The following is a 19,533-nucleotide window of genomic DNA, read 5'->3' as shown; positions in this document are numbered from 1 at the left end:
GTTATGGCCGACTCTATGTACATGTTTAATAGAGGCCTGGATGACTTTCTGGAGAGCAAAAATATCACGGGTTATAGGGATAAAACATTTATTTAATTCTTAAAGGTTGGACTTGATGGACTTGCGTCTTTTTCCAGCCTTATATATTATGATAATAAATCTCTCCCAATGTGTCTCTCCACACCATGACAGAGCTATGCAGATTGCTGTGCGGCCGTTCAGGTAGGTTGATGACCTGTACACTTCCAATCTGCATTTTAAAGAGGCTTTTGTGGTTACTTAGAAGCGGGGCAGAGTAATGCAGCTTTGTCCCATTCACAGAATTTCACACTCCGGTGCAATGCTCTCTGAAGACCTTGTGAAATCATCTGCAAGGAGTTCTCGGGGATCTACCCCACTTATAAGACTGGTGGGGTCCAATATCAGGCACCCTTCACTGTTCTGTAGCTGCCATCAGCACAGAGAACTGAGCCCAAAGTACATCTCTTTTACCTGTGTAGGAGCTTTGTTATTGTAGCTCTTACTCCCATCAATGGGATTTGTGTGGCAGTAACCAAGCTCAGCCACTATAAAACAGAATCCACATAAGATCTGTACAACAATAATGCAGTGGAAAGACAAAAATTAAACACTGTTGCATAGTAATTTCCATACAGAGTCTATAGTTTTTGCTGGGTAATAACGCGATGTCCCTCCTTCAAAATGATTGACATCAGGGTGGAAACCCAGTGGACCTATTATAAATCTGACACAACTAAAAAAGGTTAACTAGACAGATCTCCACACACAGGTTCAAGTATAGCTTTTCCCGTATCAGTGTGTACACAGAAGACTAACAATCATCCTGTATGGTGAAGCAGGAATCTTACTGTCTCTCCTATCAGAATTTAATTGATTTTTCCTCTGAAATGCTGCCCGAGATTGTACAATCCTATATAACCCAGTGTGTTTAATACCTGTTTCACAAACTCCGTACTGCAGAGGTGCTGCAGGATCCCCAGGCACAGGTTGCAGGTCTGAGGGGCTTCATTTACGTCAGTATCTCTGGTGATCTCTGTCTCGCTTCTACACTCTTCTGAATCTCCCAATCGGACCTTCTTACTTGGTGGAGCAATATCGCCATCATTTGACAAGAACTTTTGCAGCTCATCAGCCAGGTTCTAAATGTAAATGACATATTTAAAAAGAACCTGCCATCGGGATTTCACATTTTCAGATGTCCTTGGGATTACACTGTGAATCAATGTACTTAGCTAGCAGGGAGCCAGGTATACTTTTATCAACTTTTAAAATTAAGTGGAAACAGTAATGTTAATTATGAAAGTAGATTGGGAATTCATATTAAAAAGGCTGTAAGATGACCTGTCATTAGGTGAAAATGTGTAATCCCAATGACAGGTTCCCTTTAAAGGACATCTACCACCAAGATCAAGGATTGTAAACCGAGCACATTGATATTCCGGTGTGTGCCCCCTCTGGCAGGGTCTGTTCTTTTTTTAGCTTCTTATGTCCTGTTTTTTTAAAAAATAAATTATGCAAATAAGCCTGAGGGGCTTTAGGCTAAATAGGCATTAAAAATTATACAAATGAGCTGAACGCCTTTTTTTCTTAAAAACAAGGGCATAGGAAGCTTAAAGGACATCTACCACCAGGATGAAAATGCAAAATGAGCCTGAGGGGCTCCAGGCTCCATTAACACCTATGGAGCCCCTCAGGCTTATTTGCATTCAATCCTCCATCCTGGTGATAGATGCCTTTTAAAGAATAGCAGATCCTGCTAAAGAGGGCACACAGCTGTATCTGTACAAACCTTGATCCTAGTAGTAGATGTCCTTTAAAATTTGTGTTATGGAGTGGTTACTCTTTCGTCCTTTCAAAGTAGTATATCATTATTAAAATAATAATCTAAAAATTGTTAATCACATCACAATTTTTACTACACAGACAGCCTCAAGAAATATAGGCCTTGGAGGTTTTGTTATAAGGCACTGTTTATCACACTCTCAGGATATAACTGAGCATACATGGTTATGCAAAACTCATTCAAATGTGCTAAAACTGTATTGCAATTTGTCCTAAAAAGTAACATAAATTGCATTTTTTAAAGGAAATCTAAATCAAAATCAATCATGATAAACCAGGGACACTTACAGGGACACGGTGACCATGGTAATCTACTTATATTTGTTATCCTTGCCCTACTTCCTTCTAAAATCAACAGTTTAAATTATGCTAATGAAAGGCTAGGGCAGATTTACAGAAGGCCTCTGTGCTCAACTTTAAGGAATATTACACTGAAGCAGCACGCCTCAGTATACCCCCTCCCCCTGCACTTCCTGTAATCTCAGCAGCAGGAGGGGGTGCGCTGCTTTAGAATGTAACAGACTGAATCTGCAGCACTGAGGGGTGCTGTTAACAGGCACATAGCCTTCTGTCTCATTAGCCTAATTTTAAATGTTGATTTTAGAAGGATGGGGGTCACAAATAACATATATAAGAAGATTCACACAGTCACGATGCCTGGATCTAGGAGTAGATGCCCCTGGTTTTGATGGTAGATTTCCTTTAAAGGAAACCTACCATTTGATTTGATGCATTATAAAGCAAACATACATTGAGACTGCTGTAGCTACATTGATGCAGGATCATATCTTGGTTAATCCCTGTGCTGCGTGGTTTTGCTAATAAAACAGATATAACATTATGATAATGAAGCTCCGTCCCTTCTATGGCTGCTCCAGCGCTTGCTTTCCCACTTCTTAAGTCAGGAGAATTTTTCTTTGCAGCAGATGATGATGATGCAATCAGTTTTCTCCAAGCCAGACAGAATAATCAATTGCTGCACCATCCCCCAGCTGCTGTGTATGAGTGATCCAGTTCAGGTTGATTAGTGCTTGACTAGTAAGCTTAGTCATGCTGTACTTACCAGCCATTTGTAATTCCAAGCTCCTGTGTGTAATGTGTTTATCTCGGCAGCCATGCTGTCCCACCTTTCCCAGGGTCCTGAATGTTATAATTCCCGCATCAGTGTAGCTACAGCATTCTTAAGGTATGTTTGCTTCACAATGCATCAAATCAAATGGTAGGTTTCCTTTAAGTTCTCACTACATCTTGTCTAATAAAGGAGTGGCTTAGTGAAAATGAAATGTGGCTAACAGAGAAAATGTGTGGCTTAAGATGTATACATTGATAGCTAAAAAATAAGTCTAACATTTTGGTCATCGGCCCCTTCATGCTCTGTTGACTTTTCATTTATTTACTCCTCTAGTCCTTTGTTGCCCACCTCGTCCTGCCCCTACTCCAGGCAGAGACCTAGTGATATCACTAGAATGTCTGCAAATCCTCTACAAACATGGTAGTATCTTCCTTGCACTGACCCATTCCAGGCCCCTTCACCCCACGCGATTCAGAAGTAATTAGGATTATTTCACGACTTGTATTTCAAATAAATGGTGTACAAGTCCTGATAAATCTCTCTCAGCGAGTCAATTAAAAGAGTTAGTAGTTACAAGAGTTAAAAGTAAACCTTGTATGGAAGCCGATAAGATGCGGAGGATCCAACACAGCAGAAACGAAGGACACATCTTGGACATGTTCCTGAAGACAATAAGAGCTTGGCAATGGACTTATACTTTTCTTCTATTAGAAGCATCTCATGTGACCTGCAGGACAGAACAAAGACAAGTTATCTATAATAGCATGATACCAACAAGGCAGGTTGTCTCCTCTTATAAAGATATAAAAAAAAAATCTAAAGATCTACATATTCAGTGCATGTACGTAGTTGTCAGATTATACACTACTAGAAAAGAAGATGCTCCATGATAACTACCACACGTGTGAGTACTTGTAGTTTGACTAAAGTAACGTTCATTCAGCAGACTTGTCAAATAATAATTCAGTACATAATGAACAGAAGATACAATCCACATGTGAACTGAACCAAAAAGCTGCAGTTTCAAGCATAGTGTGAACAGCGCCTAGAATTAACCAACTTTTAAGAACAAATAATTCATCTCATGGAACTTACTGCACTGAATACACACTATATACAATGTGTTTAGTATAATGTGAGCTATATAGATATACACAGTATATATACTCATTCAGTATATTCATTACTTTCTTATAAATTCCCAGGAGGATGAGGAGATGCAGGGTCCAGCAATGTCCACCAGTAATACCCAGGCGCTAGGACAGTGCTCAGCCCGGATACATGTATGTGCTGCACACAGTCCTGCTACACCAGCACGTGCAGGACACACGGACCGAACCGTCCGTGTCGCATGTACCGGGGGAAGACTATAAGGGACGAACATGAGGCTTCAATGCGTGAGACAAACACAAGAAAAACTAATGCGGAAACTGGAAGTGCTCCACCTGCTGGCGACAGAACGGAAATACACGGCAATAGCTGCACTGCAGACACCTTGATTGAGGAGATGTCACAATACTGTCATGAAGATGACGCCTGCCCTCATTGCAATCTATAATTAGATTCCCTATAAAGTAATGGCAATCAGTTGATACAGATACTGAATGAACCAAAATGTCAGATATAATTTACAAATTACGCTAGGTATTCAATCCATCAGGCCTTTGGATGGCGGAACTCTAGGATAGATTAGTTATGTCTGTGGAGGCAGTGCTGTGAAGTATCGATTGGTCGGGTCTGTGTATCTCCCTGCAGCATAGTGTCGTGGATGCATTAGTCGGGCCTGTGCATGGCTCTGCAGCGGAGCGGGATGGCGGCTCAGCCACCACCTCCCAAACCATGGGAGACCCGGCGGGTGCTGGGCGGGATCCCCTCTACTTCCTTCCAGTAAGTGTAAATCCCGGGGGTATGAGGGAGAGGGTGGAGGGGGTCAGACAGGGGGGAATCCGCACAGGGTCCAAAGATCAGTGTGCGGTGTCTGGTCCGGACATTACTGACAACACCTGTCATCAGCCTGACATACACAGCCCGGGCACCTCACCGCCACAGGGGGCGACACAGTGTACAGGCCCGAGCTGCCTCCAAACGGCCTTTATGTGTATATCACTAGTGTCACTATAGTCACCCTCCCACCCCACCCCCGGCCTGTGTATATATATCACTAGTGTCACCCCCGGCCTGTGTATATATATCACTAGTGTCACCCCCCGGCCTGTGTATATATATCACTAGTGTCACCCCCGGCCTGTGTATATATATCACTAGTGTCACCCCCCGGCCTGTGTATATATATCACTAGTGTCACCCCCCGGCCTGTGTATATATATCACTAGTGTCAGCCCCCCCCCCCGGCCTGTGTATATATATCACTAGTGTCACCCCCCGGCCTGTGTATATATCACTAGTGTCACCCCCGGCCTGTGTATATATATCACTAGTGTCACCCCCGGCCTGTGTATATATATCACTAGTGTCACCCCCCGGCCTGTGTATATATATCACTAGTGTCACCCCCCCGGCCTGTGTATATATATCACTAGTGTCACCCCCCCGGCCTGTGTATATATATCACTAGTGTCACCCCCCCGGCCTGTGTATATATATCACTAGTGTCACCCCCGGCCTGTGTATATATATCACTAGTGTCACCCCCCCCCCCCCCCCGGCCTGTGTATATATATCACTAGTGTCACCCCCCGGCCTGTGTATATATATATATCACTAGTGTCACCCCCCGGCCTGTGTATATATATATATCACTAGTGTCACCCCCCGGCCTGTGTATATATATATATATCACTAGTGTCACCCCCCGGCCTGTGTATATATGTATCACTAGTGTCACCCCCGGCCTGTGTATATATATCACTAGTGTCACCCCCCGGCCTGTGTATATATATCACTAGTGTCACCCCCCGGCCTGTGTATATATATCACTAGTGTCACCCCCGGCCTGTGTATATCACTAGTGTCACCCCCGGCCTGTGTATATCACTAGTGTCACCCCCGGCCTGTGTATATCACTAGTGTCACCCCCGGCCTGTGTATATATATCACTAGTGTCACCCCCGGCCTGTGTATATATATCACTAGTGTCACCCCCGGCCTGTGTATATATATATCACTAGTGTCAACCCCGGCCTGTGTATATATATATATATCACTAGTGTCACCCCCCGGCCTGTGTATATATATATCACTAGTGTCACCCCCCCGGCCTGTGTATATATATATCACTAGTGTCACCCCCCGGCCTGTGTATATATATATCACTAGTGTCACCCCCCGGCCTGTGTATATATATATCACTAGTGTCACCCCCGGCCTGTGTATATCACTAGTGTCACCCCCGGCCTGTGTATATATATCACTAGTGTCACCCCCGGCCTGTGTATATATATATCACTAGTGTCACCCCCGGCCTGTGTATATATATATCACTAGTGTCACCCCCCGGCCTGTGTATATATATCACTAGTGTCACCCCCGGCCTGTGTATATATATATCACTAGTGTCACCCCCGGCCTGTGTATATATATATCACTAGTGTCACCCCCGGCCTGTGTATATATATATCACTAGTGTCACCCCCGGCCTGTGTATATATATATCACTAGTGTCACCCCCCGGCCTGTGTATATATATATCACTAGTGTCACACACACCCCCCCCGGCCTGTGTATATATATCACTAGTGTCACCCCCCCCGGCCTGTGTATATATATCACTAGTGTCACCCCCCCCGGCCTGTGTATATATATCACTAGTGTCACCCCTCGGCCTGTGTATATATATCACTAGTGTCACCCCCGGCCTGTGTATATATATCACTAGTGTCACCCCCCCGGCCTGTGTATATATATCACTAGTGTCATCCTCGGCCTGTGTATATATATCACTAGTGTCACCCCCCGGCCTGTGTATATATATCACTAGTGTCACCCCCCGGCCTGTGTATATTTATCACTAGTGTCACCCCCCGGCCTGTGTATATATATCACTAGTGTCACCCCCGGCCTGTGTATATATATCACTAGTGTCACCCCCGGCCTGTGTATATATATCACTAGTGTCACCCCCGGCCTGTGTATATATATCACTAGTGTCACCCCCCGGCCTGTGTATATATATCACTAGTGTCACCCCCCCGGCCTGTGTATATATATATCACTAGTGTCACCCCCCGGCCTGTGTATATATATATATATCACTAGTGTCACCCCCCTGGCCTGTGTATATATATATATATCACTAGTGTCACCCCCCGGCCTGTGTATATATATATATCACTAGTGTCACCCCCCGGCCTGTGTATATATATCACTAGTGTCACCCCCCGGCCTGTGTATATATATCACTAGTGTCACCCCCCTGGCCTGTGTATATATATATATCACTAGTGTCACCCCCCGGCCTGTGTATATTTATCACTAGTGTCACCCCCCGGCCTGTGTATATATATATCACTAGTGTCACCCCCCCCCCCCCCCCGGCCTGTGTATATATATATCACTAGTGTCAACCCCCCCCCCCCCCCCGGCCTGTGTATATATATCACTAGTGTCACCCCCCGGCCTGTGTATATATATCACTAGTGTCACCCCCCCGGCCTGTGTATATATATATATCACTAGTGTCACCCCCCGGCCTGTGTATATATATATATCACTAGTGTCAACCCCGGCCTGTGTATATATATATATCACTAGTGTCACCCCCGGCCTGTGTATATATATCACTAGTGTCACCCCCCGGCCTGTGTATATATATATATCACTAGTGTCACCCCCGGCCTGTGTATATATATCACTAGTGTCACCCCCCGGCCTGTGTATATATATCACTAGTGTCACCCCCCTGGCCTGTGTATATATATATATCACTAGTGTCACCCCCCGGCCTGTGTATATTTATCACTAGTGTCACCCCCCGGCCTGTGTATATATATATCACTAGTGTCACCCCCCCCCCCCCCGGCCTGTGTATATATATATATCACTAGTGTCACCCCCCCCCCCCCCCCCGGCCTGTGTATATATATCACTAGTGTCACCCCCCGGCCTGTGTATATATATCACTAGTGTCACCCCCGGCCTGTGTATATATATCACTAGTGTCACCCCCCCCCCCCCCCCCCCGGCCTGTGTATATATATATCACTAGTGTCACCCCCACCCCCCCCCCCCCCCCCCCGGCCTGTGTATATATATATATCACTAGTGTCACCCCCCGGCCTGTGTATATATATCACTAGTGTCACCCCCGGCCTGTGTATATATATCACTAGTGTCACCCCCGGCCTGTGTATATATATCACTAGTGTCACCCCCCCGGCCTGTGTAAATATATATCACTAGTGTCACCCCCCTGGCCTGTGTAAATATATATCACTAGTGTCACCCCCCTGGCCTGTGTATATATATATATCACTAGTGTCACCCCCCGCCTGTGTATATATATCACTAGTGTCACCCCCCGGCCTGTGTATATATATATATCACTAGTGTCACCCCCCGGCCTGTGTATATATATCACTAGTGTCAGCCCCCCCCCCCGGCCTGTGTATATATATCACTAGTGTCACCCCCGGCCTGTGTATATATATCACTAGTGTCACCCCCCTGGCCTGTGTATATATATATATCACTAGTGTCACCCCCCTGGCCTGTGTATATATATATATCACTAGTGTCACCCCCCGCCTGTGTATATATATCACTAGTGTCACCCCCCGGCCTGTGTATATATATATATATCACTAGTGTCACCCCCCGGCCTGTGTATATATATATCACTAGTGTCACCCCCCGGCCTGTGTATATATATCACTAGTGTCACCCCCCGGCCTGTGTATATATATCACTAGTGTCACCCCCCGGCCTGTGTATATATATCACTAGTGTCACCCCCGGCCTGTGTATATATATCACTAGTGTCACCCCCCCGGCCTGTGTATATATATATCACTAGTGTCACCCCCCGGCCTGTGTATATATATCACTAGTGTCACCCCCGGCCTGTGTATATATATCACTAGTGTCACCCCCGGCCTGTGTATATATATCACTAGTGTCACCCCCGGCCTGTGTATATATATCACTAGTGTCACCCCCGGCCTGTGTATATATATATCACTAGTGTCACCCCCGGCCTGTGTATATATATATCACTAGTGTCACCCCCCGGCCTGTGTATATATATATCACTAGTGTCACCCCCCGGCCTGTGTATATATATATCACTAGTGTCACCCCCCGGCCTGTGTATATATATATCACTAGTGTCACCCCCCGGCCTGTGTATATATATATCACTAGTGTCACCCCCCGGCCTGTGTATATATATATCACTAGTGTCACCCCCCGGCCTGTGTATATATATATCACTAGTGTCACCCCCCGGCCTGTGTATATATATATCACTAGTGTCACCCCCCGGCCTGTGTATATATATATCACTAGTGTCACCCCCCGGCCTGTGTATATATATATCACTAGTGTCACCCCCCGGCCTGTGTATATATATATCACTAGTGTCACCCCCCGGCCTGTGTATATATATATCACTAGTGTCACCCCCCCCGGCCTGTGTATATATATCACTAGTGTCACCCCCCCCCCGGCCTGTGTATATATATCACTAGTGTCACCCCCCGGCCTGTGTATATATATATCACTAGTGTCACCCCCCGGCCTGTGTATATATATCACTAGTGTCACCCCCCCAGCCTGTGTATATATATATATATATATCACTAGTGTCCCTATAGTGAACCCACGCTGACCTGTGTGTGTATCACTACCCCCTTATACTTTGTTATTTAAGCAGACCTAAATCTGTATTTCCTCTTGTAGGTCAGCTGACCTCAGGTCTAGCACAATCACTAGGCCCGGGCAGCCGACTCTTACCAGAATGCCGCCTCCTGTCCTGCCTAGACCGTCTCAGCAGAGCAGTAGCAGCGCCCTCAGTACCTATCGCCCGGCTTACAGCTCCTTCTCTCCAGGCTTTGGCTCCTACGGAAGTTACGGCAGTTCGTTCTATGGGGGCTACAGTCCATACAGCTACGGGTATGGCAGTGGTCTCGGCTATAACCGGTTCCAGACGGATGACGTTCCACCGAGTAGGTTTGTGCGGCAAGCTGAAGAAAGCAGCCGAGGCGCCTTCCAGTCCATTGAAAGCATCGTCCACGCCTTCTCCTCTGTCAGCATGATGATGGACGCCACCTTCTCCGCTGTGTATAACAGCTTCAGGGCCGTCCTGGATGTGGCCAACCACTTTTCCCGGTTAAAGATCCACTTTTCAAAGGTGTTTTCTGCGTTTGCACTTGTCAGAACCATCCGGTTCCTTTACCGACGTTTGCAAAGACTTTTAGGTCTAAGAAAAAGCTCAGAAAATGAGGATCTGTGGACTGAGAGCGCTGGGACTGTGGCTCGCATCGGATCAGAGAGCGATGGAGCCAAATCCTGGCCAATATTCCTGTTTTTTGCTGTCATTCTTGGAGGCCCCTACCTCATTTGGAAGCTCCTGTCTTCTGGAAACACTGAAAATATCGAAGGTGAGTGGAAACTAGAGGTGTGAATAATCTGGTAGTTTTTGTTTGGTTTTTTATTTTTAGAAAAAGGAGTATCACATTTACATGAATCCGGTTACAGGGGTTGTCTGCTTTCAGAAAGTCATTTATAAAGAAGTGTTTCCAATACAGGTGGTCCCCTACATCCGACTTACAGACGACCCCTAGTTAAAGACGGACCCCTCTGCCCACTGTGACCTCTGGTGAAGTCTCTGGATGTTACTATAGTCCCAGACTGCAGTGATCAGCTGTAAGGTGTCTGTAATGAAGCTTTATTCATAATACTTTGTCCAATTACAGCAAAACATTTTGTAACTCCAGTTGTCACTGGGGCAAAAACAATATTTTTGATCTACAGTTATAAAATATATATAGTTTCAACTTGCATACAAATTCAACTTAAGAACAAACACAAGGAATCTTGTAACCCGGGGACTGCCTGTACTTTGTCTATCAATCAGGACTGTGCAGTCAGTCGGAGTCAGAAGGAGACTGGCTTACTGACTCTACAGCCCTGGAATCCATTCATCATTCTACATCTCTGCTGTCATATCAAACAATGAAGCTGCCTGTTGAATGACAGCAAGCAGAGATCTAGAAAACCGGAAGGAATTGATGCAGAAAGTAAATTGGAAAATTGTAGACCTTTTCATTACAGCAACAATATCAATTATTTGCTGAAAGTGGAGAACCACTTGTCATGTATAAATCCATGGCTGATCAATGTTTTTTCATATTTAAAGAGGACCTGTCACCCTCAAAAAATACCCCCACCAAACATGTCCCCTATAATCCTCTCCCCAGCTTCTTTGTATTTACAGGCAGTCCCTGGGTTACATACAAGATAGGGTCTGTAGCTTTGTTCTTAAGTTGAATTTGTATGTAAGTTGGAACTGTATATTTTATCATTGTAATCCCAGCCAGAACTTTTTTGGTCTCTGTGACAATTGGATTTTAAAAGTGTTGGGTTTACAATAAATCTTCATTACAGGCACCTGTGATTAACTCCTACAGCTGATCATTGTAGCCTAAGACTAAAGTACAATAAATTACCAATATCCAGAGGTCCGTTTGTAACTAGGGGTCGTCTGTAAGTCGAGTGTTCTTAAATAGGGGACTGCCGGTATGTTAAATATTTTTTTGGCATTTATTTACATTAAAAAAAAATTATCAGCCAAAATTTACCACTAAAATGAAGTACGACATGTGGGGAAAAAATCTCTGAATCGTTTAGATAAGTAACAGTGTTCAAAAGTTATAACCATATAAAGAGACGCAAGTCAGAATCCAAAAAATGGGGCTGAGCCTTAAGCTACCAAATGGCTGCATCCTTAAGGGGTTAAGAAGTACGGTCAAAGAACAATACTAACTTTTCAACAACAACATAATAAAAAGGAAACCAGACAAATAAGTTTGCAGGAATGGGGAGTATAAAGTCCAAGAAAGAGTAATACAATTAGTAATCTTATTGGGAACGTGTCAGAGTTGTTACAGAGCGCATTCGCTTGTTACATATCCTTCCCCAAAGAGAGACCATACTGCCCAATGGAAAGACTTCCACTGGTTCTGTGTGCTCCTCCAATCCTGGTTTTGACCCAAATTAACTGAAGACCTAAATGAGAGGTGAACTGGGACTTCCTCTCCTGAAATGTAAAGCAAAGAGCTGGCCTGTATATAAATGGTCCATACAAAAAAATTAGTGTTTTTTTTTTTTTGTTTTGTGTTGAATTTACAAAAAAAAATTTAAAAAAAGTCAATGGGTCATAGACAGTAGGACAAGCAAACGTAGTAAATCAGTATTTCATCACCAATGCTTGACTATTTGTCTTGGTTAATCTGGTGGCATCATTTCCAGTATAGGCCTCATGTGCACACTAATCACTTTCTCATGGAGCCTTGCAGCAGCGTATGTACGCGCTGTAAGGCGGTCATATAGCTTGTGATGCAATGTGTTGCCATCTGTTTGGTTTTTTGTGTTTTTTTTTTTTTTTGTTTTTTAAGCTGTTGTGTAGATTTTTATAGTTTCTGCTGTGTGATAACATGGAAAATATACTACACAGGGAAATGTCAATTATTAATATTCTACAATTTGTTTTTCTAGAAAATGTAAATTGGGCCAGCGGGGAGGATGACCATGTGGTTGGAAGAGCCGAATATGACTTCACAGCTACATCAGAAGAAGAGCTTTCCTTCCGTGCCGGAGATCTCCTCAACCTGGCACCTAAAGGTATGACTGAGCCTCCTTCTCCATGTCTCTAGTTTTGTTATAATATGCAAGTATATAATAACTGTATTGCGCAGCCAGTAGAGACTAATACACTAAATGCAATGACGGTGATCTGAGACATTTTATCGGTATCTGTTTTGGTGGTTTTCGTGTTAAAGGCCTCATGCACACAAACGTATGAAAAATCCATTTTAAACATCCATTTTGATGTCTGTATTGTGCAATGTTCTGTACCCTGAGACTTGTTAAAAAAAATGCAGAGGATGTCCTATTTTCTCATGTATTTCCATTCTGTACGTCCCATACATGTCTATGGGAATATATAAAATATGTGCTGCATACTTTTGTGCTCCGTATGCTGCCGTATATACGTGCTGTATCCAGGGAGACCAGAGCCAGCCAATAGTCAGCCATCATTTGCCAGCCCACCGTATTTTATACAGATACGGTGCCATACGTGCTCATACTGGTGAAAAATGTCCTGTATTTACTGCCTAAATACCGCTGTATACACAGAACAGGAGGCCATAGTGTTCTCATCCGCTGCAGCTAACCTGTCACTCTAGTAAAGTCCACAGAGCGGACCCATCTCTTCCTGTCCTCATCTCCAGTGCAGTCCTATTCTGTGAGTGCCAGTGTGACCTGCTTATTACACAGCTGACATACTGAGGCTCTCTCCACACAGAACATACACAGCAGAAGGGCAGTAATCGGCAGTGTTATGGAACCCGCTAAGTAGTTACAGGACCTGTCGCGGGGCACTGTATCTTAATTACAGACAGTTTTCTGATATGCAAATTAGTTTTCTGACTCATGTCTGGTCTTTGACTCTTCTCTCTCTCAGGCTGCAGTGAACCACGCCCCATTATTCTGACTGACAGCTCTGTGTCTTTTCAAATCACTGCTCTGCCTCCTTGTACTTGGGGACTGTCTGCTAATATTCACCTGCAGACATATAAAGCTCTATTTACAGATGGGAAATATTGTGTCAATTTTTGTACATGGTGCCTTGTGTTATATTCATGACATGCGACCAGTGACATCATCGCAGGCACTTTAGCCTTCTAAGAATAGAAAACTGTACACCATGTATGTGATTACATGAAATCACAGCAGCCTCCATGGAGGAGGAGGAGAAGTAGAAGTCCATGGAGGCTGCTGTGACTTCATGTGGTCAGATACATGCATGGAGTACAGTTTGCTATTATTCAGAGGCTAAAGGACCTGGGATGATGTCACTCTGGTCACATGACATGAACTGTACCTGTAAGGAGGCATAAGGCATGGGGAGGAGTAGGTGGGAGGGGCCAGCCGAGCAGGACACGCCCCCTCTGACACCAGGTAATATAACATGAAAGGTGATTTCTGTGGATGTAAGTGAAACAATTTTTAGCTAAAAGAAGGGGGTCAGTCAGTGAATAGAGCTCTGTAGGAACCTCCTGAAGTAACGCCTGGCCAGGACGTGCTGCAGAATATGCTCCGTATATCAATGTAATGTACAGTCCTCTGGTAAATATTCCTTGTGGAATCACGTTGTGTTGTATTTCTTCCCAGAACAACAGCCTAAAGTCCGGGGCTGGCTGCTGGGAAGTGTGGACGGACAAACCACAGGATTCGTTCCAGCCAACTACGTCAAAATCCTGGGCAAAAGAAGAGGTAAAAAGGCTGCGGAGACGGAGAAGAGGCAGATGGAGCAGCAGCCATTCCCTAACCCCACACCACTGAGTGCGGCTACTGTCACCCCACTGGCCACGCTGGAGGAGCAGGAGGCCGCGCTGGAGTCTGTGTTTGTGGAGACAAGTCCTACCGCACGTGACGTCGCTCCAAGCCTAGGCCACAGAGACGCCTTTGATCTGTAGATAAAAGATGGGAGAATAGTAGTGCGGAGCTGCACCGCTACTAACATACACCGCACTGCATATAGTGTGCACCGCCATATACAGGGAGGTGGTCTCCTGGGATGTGCCGCACCAAGGGTTTACATGTCTACATAAGGCTAGATTAACAATTAAAGGGAAGGGCTCCCGGTATATTATCACAATACTGTGTTAGTGGCGCGTTGGATCTCGGTCATTTTTAGGTTTTAGGGTGGATGAAAGCAATCTCCTGCATGTCATGGCTCTGTGGTTGATTGGTTATTTTTTCAGAAAAACTTTCACTGTCATCCTGCTGGGTTTCCCTGTGGCCATCAGAGTAAATGAACTCCCAGCATCTTCATCCAGACATAGAGGTTTGTCTAGTTAAGAAACCCCTACAATTACATGTGGAAAAACCCACAGGGATAGAAAGTTCTTACAATGGTACAAGTTCCTCCATTTAAAGGGGTTGTTCATTTTCAGCAAATTGATATTGATTGTGTCATTGAACATTTTACAATTTTCCAAACTACAATTCCTATTACTCACTGTTTTCTAGATCTCTGCTTGCTGTCCTTCTATTGAAAGTTTTAGTTTACTTGTGGATAGAAACCGGTCCCTGGTCATGTGATGTCACACAACTGCACTGCTGGTTATATCACAGAGAGCTGAGGAATTGATATAGAAAGTGTATTGGAAAATTGTATAACTTTTCATTACACAAAAATGTCAATTATTTGCCGACAGTGGACAATCCCTTTAATCAGTTGGATAGGCCTACAAATTCTATGGCGGTATCTACATGCTATAGACTCACCAACTTCTAACTTGGACAGGCCAGGATTATGTCGCCCTATGCCCCCTGGAAGTCTACACATACTACATTGTTTTCCTATGTATGCAATGGTTTTCCACCCTTTTTGATGAAATTTTGTATATAATCACTATCAATTCACTAATCTGCTATCTTACATTGGTGACCGCACAGAAGTCACATTTGTGCAGGAAATTTTTTTTTTTTTAGCCCAGATTTATTTTTTAATTGTCTGTCTGCATTATGATTAGAAAGTGGCATAGCCAATGGGGATAGCCCCAAAAGTCATTAAAATAACATATTAAAGTTTATCTATCTTAGCCATTGCTACATGTTATTGCTATTACTGTGGCTGTGGGATGTTTTATAGTTACTGTCATGATGGTTCCCATTGTAAGGCATCAGAGCAGGTGAGTACGGGACAGTAACAGCTAATCAAAACAGGTAAGTACACTTTATTATGTTATCCCTTTAAAGGTATACTATCCTAGGGCAGGGGCTAACCACTGTGGATCCGGAGAATAAAGTAATGAACTATTGCTATGGCCCCTGTAAAGTTTAGCAGTGAACTGCAGTCAGCCCCATTTGCCTGAACTAGGTAATGCTGCCTTTCTCCTGCAAAGCTGCACTTGGAAAGAGACTGTGGACTCGTGATTCATTTCCACAAGTTAGACAACCCCCATCGATCATAAAGTGTCATTTTATGGCACGAGGAGGCCCCTTTAATGTAAGCCTGGCCATTTACTTTAGATCTCCACCTGCATGTTTGTATTCCCTAGTTAAGCTAATACAAAATGGGAATTAAAGGGAAATGAATGCATAGTTTTTGTAAAGGAGCATCGCACTGATCACACAGAAAAATGCTTGAACGCCTTTATAGCAGAGATCATGGGTCTATTTTGGCTTTTGCTGTATATAAGAGTCATTGTACTTGAATGGAAGAGGCACATGTAGTGATTTTTAAAGGGGTTGGCCACCTCTACCAAACTTTACCAGAATAAGAATATACCTTATATACTCGAGTATAAGCCTAGTTTTTCAGCACAAAAAATGTGCTGAAAAACCCCCAACTCGGCTTATACTCGAGTCAAGGAAAAAGTAAAGTGAACTCACCTTCTGATGCTCTTGCCATCCATCGCGGCTCCAACATCGGGTCCAGGTCCGTCACAGTCTTCCTGACATCAGCCGCATCGGCACACGCTATGATGTCAGCTTGCGGCTGACGTCATGGTGCCGGTCCGGGAGGGGCTGGCAGGCTATATACTCGAGGGGGCAGACAGGAAGCATATAAACTCCAGGGGGCGGGCTGGATGGCTATATACCACAGGGGCTGGCAGGCTATATACTGGGGGGGCTGTGACCAATTATTACTCGAGTCAATAGGTTTTCCAGGTTTTTTGTGTCAAAATTAGGGGTCTCGGCTTATACTCGAGTATATACGGTAATAGGATCACCAATAAAATACTTACCCTGTTAAAGTTTTTCTGTAGCTGCCGGGAGTCGCATGACCCGCCAGCAACAGAACTCTTGACTTCCTGTGTCCTTCTGGTAGAGGGGACTGTTGACGTCTTGCTGGCTTCTGGCAGAGGGATGGGACTCTGGGTGTCCAATGTCCTGCTGGCAGGTGGAGGCGACTGTGTAGTCATTATAGTCTGCACACCCCATGATAACCAATCCCTTATCAGTGAGGGTCATGCCAATGACATCTGGGCTGCTACTTTCAGCAGGACATGGGACATCACAGTCTAACTACCTAGGTGTCACATGACAGCTAGAAAGATACTTTACCATGGAAGTATAATATGGGTGACCCTATTCAGGTCTTATGCTTACCCTGAACAAGATTTTCTTTTTATAAGTGGCCAACCATTTAATGTGGGGGAACCAATGTGCTGCTGCTGTAACCTGCTTATTACCTGCACTTAGATTTCAAAACATCCCATATATATATATTTGTGTACAGATCTCGGCTCTCTTTCTGGAGATGTATGTGAGGTATAACCCCACATAAAAAGTATGAAGGCAATAGTCGCATTTACAAGGGTCCCGGTATCTGAGGTGTGAGGAGTGGTAAGGTACTGCTCACTACACATATACTTGTATAGGCTGGAAACTTGAGATGAGGGAATCATCCAGGATTTTCATCCAATAGATTCTGTTCTGGTCCACATCTATTCAGTCCAAGCCAATGTTCGTCTAATTATCCTGGAAATTGGTATATTACTCTCTCTAGTCCAGAGTTTTCAGGCAAGATTTAAATTGGGGCCAGGAAAACGCCAGATTTGTTCTGAATCTGCGACCGAGTATTAGATCCGCTCCTCTGTAGTGGAAACCAGCACCTTGGTTCTCCATACTGGTTCTGATGGTAGCGGTGGGATCTATGTAATCTGAACCTTTTTTTATCTCACATGATCGCTGCGCTGCAGACTTTGTATATTGCAAAGGTTCAATGTCTATGATTTGTTAATATTTAATTGTCGGATATTCTGTATGATTATGTGGCAGCTTTATATGACATGACCCAATGGCAATTTCTTTTAGTTTCTCATTCAGTAATTTTGCTTCCAGATGCCAGATTTAGGTAAAAATACACTTGAGATAACATTTCAGATCTACTGTGCCTAAAATCTAAGCTGTAAAACTTTTAAAATTCTAGAGTGTAGACCGCGGATTTTAAGATTAAAAGGTAATGCCACATGAAGTTGACAATGTTTCTTTGTGGTGCTTTGTCAGAGGTTTATGTTCTGGAATGTAGATCTTCTTATATAGAGATTACGGTACTTGTGTGGGGTTGTCAGCAGAACATTTGTGCAAGAGTAATGTGTATAAAGGGAGCATGTTATAGTGCAGAAGGAGCTGAGCTGATTGTACATAGTGTCTTATAAGCAGGCAGCATGTTATAGAGCAGGAGGAGCTGAGCCGATTGTACATAGTTTCCTATCTGCAGGCAGCATGTTATAGAGCAGGGGGGGTGGGGCTGAGCAGATTATACAAAGGGTGCTATCGGCAGACAGCATGTTATAGAGCAGGATTAGTTGAGCAGATAGGACACCATATACAAACTGTTATAGAGAAGGAGGGGCTGAGCAGATTATACATAGGGTCCCATCTAACAGCAGCAGGGTATAGAGCAGGATGAGTTGAACAAATAATTATACTGTATATCTTTCAGTGAAAAGTTTCTTCCTGTTCTATATAATGCTGCTCTACGGATTGTACCTCGCCCAGTGCTCTATAAGCGGCTGCCTGCAGATAAACTGGTTTGGGTTTAATCCTGCATCATTTCAGAAGACTTCCTGAAGGTCATGCTTGATGTCAAGGGAGATGCCTTACAAGGTAGTTAAAAGAGGCAGGATTTTCTTTATCCCATCCTAGAAAACTTATTTGCATGGTTTCCCAGAATCCCCTTGTGGCGCGTCAATGGCTATAAGTCTCCACACGCCTACAAGGTGGCCGTAAGGAGAACTGTTACCTCCTGACACCTGCAGATAGGACACTATGAACAATCTACTCTGCTCCTCCTGCTCTATAACATACTGCCGGCAGATTACATTGCCTGCTCAACTTTACAGGTTCCCTTCCTGGAACTGCACTTATGATCAGTCACCAGTCAGTGCTGTACATTGAAGAGGGGTCCTGGATTTTGGATCGATTGGCTGTGCCATGAGATTTTCCTGCTGACCACATGATTGTAATATCAGGATTCCTCTGAGTAATCCCTCACCAGGACAAGATTGACCAGTACGTCTACATAAAGCATCTGAAGCCTTGGGTTCAGGTACTAGGTTACACATAACATATTGCATACAGTGGGGACCGATCACACAGGTTACTGTAACTTCTCTAACACTTGCTGATCTATGGTTCTGGATAGCCGGACCTCCCCTTACATGACGCCTGGTGGACCTGCTGGGAGTTGTTGCTCGGTAAAGTCTTTATGATTTCTTCTTGTTTGTCAGGAAACTGCTGTATATAATGACAATTCTTGAGATCTTTCTGATGAGAATGAAATTTACTGAAATATAATAGTCTATTTTATTATAATACTATAGCTGTGTGCTATGTCATCTGATCTTAATAAATGTTCTTAATATTTATTAGACCGTTGTGTGGCTTTTTATTTTCCCCAT

General features: G+C 44.0%; 2 protein-coding genes across 4 annotated transcripts in view; one reads left to right on the top strand and one right to left on the bottom strand.

Annotated features, from left to right (window-relative positions):
* PUS10 (pseudouridine synthase 10) overlaps positions 1–4,667 on the bottom strand; it is a 49,186-nt gene extending 44,519 nt beyond the window's left edge. For 2 of the 3 annotated variants that reach the window (XM_072140579.1, XM_072140581.1), the window contains exons 1-3: positions 4,123–4,667; positions 3,527–3,662; positions 957–1,160 (exon numbers count right to left, since the gene is read on the bottom strand). In XM_072140579.1, coding sequence (XP_071996680.1) covers positions 957–1,160; positions 3,527–3,662; positions 4,123–4,319 — 537 coding nt within the window. In that variant the 5' untranslated portion in view covers positions 4,320–4,667. Of the gene's footprint in view, positions 1–956; positions 1,161–2,613; positions 2,816–3,526; positions 3,663–4,122 lie in introns of those variants that run through there. The other variant, XM_072140582.1, reaches the window with a different exon arrangement.
* PEX13 (peroxisomal biogenesis factor 13) lies at positions 4,367–19,503 on the top strand. The gene is made up of 4 exons (XM_072140583.1): positions 4,367–4,822; positions 9,791–10,491; positions 12,608–12,733; positions 14,288–19,503. The coding sequence occupies exons 1-4, from the start codon at positions 4,725–4,727 to the stop codon at positions 14,590–14,592; spliced, it is 1,230 nt and encodes a 409-aa protein (XP_071996684.1). The 5' UTR covers positions 4,367–4,724; the 3' UTR covers positions 14,593–19,503.
* Positions 19,504–19,533: the final 30 nt, after the last annotated feature.

Source organism: Engystomops pustulosus, chromosome 3 (genome assembly GCF_040894005.1).
Source record: "Engystomops pustulosus chromosome 3, aEngPut4.maternal, whole genome shotgun sequence".
NCBI lineage: Eukaryota > Metazoa > Chordata > Amphibia > Anura > Leptodactylidae > Engystomops > Engystomops pustulosus.
The sequence above is the reverse complement of the archived record's forward strand: the minus strand, read 5'-3'. Positions and strand labels throughout refer to the sequence as shown.

Coding starts and splice junctions, on each gene's coding strand:
- PEX13 (XM_072140583.1), top strand. CDS start 4,725: ATGGCTCTGCAGCGGAGCGGGATGGCGGCTCAGCCACCACCTCCCAAA. Junction 4,823..9,790: donor ATCCCCTCTACTTCCTTCCA/GTAAGTGTAAAT, acceptor TTCCTCTTGTAG/GTCAGCTGACCTCAGGTCTA. Junction 10,492..12,607: donor AAACACTGAAAATATCGAAG/GTGAGTGGAAAC, acceptor TTGTTTTTCTAG/AAAATGTAAATTGGGCCAGC.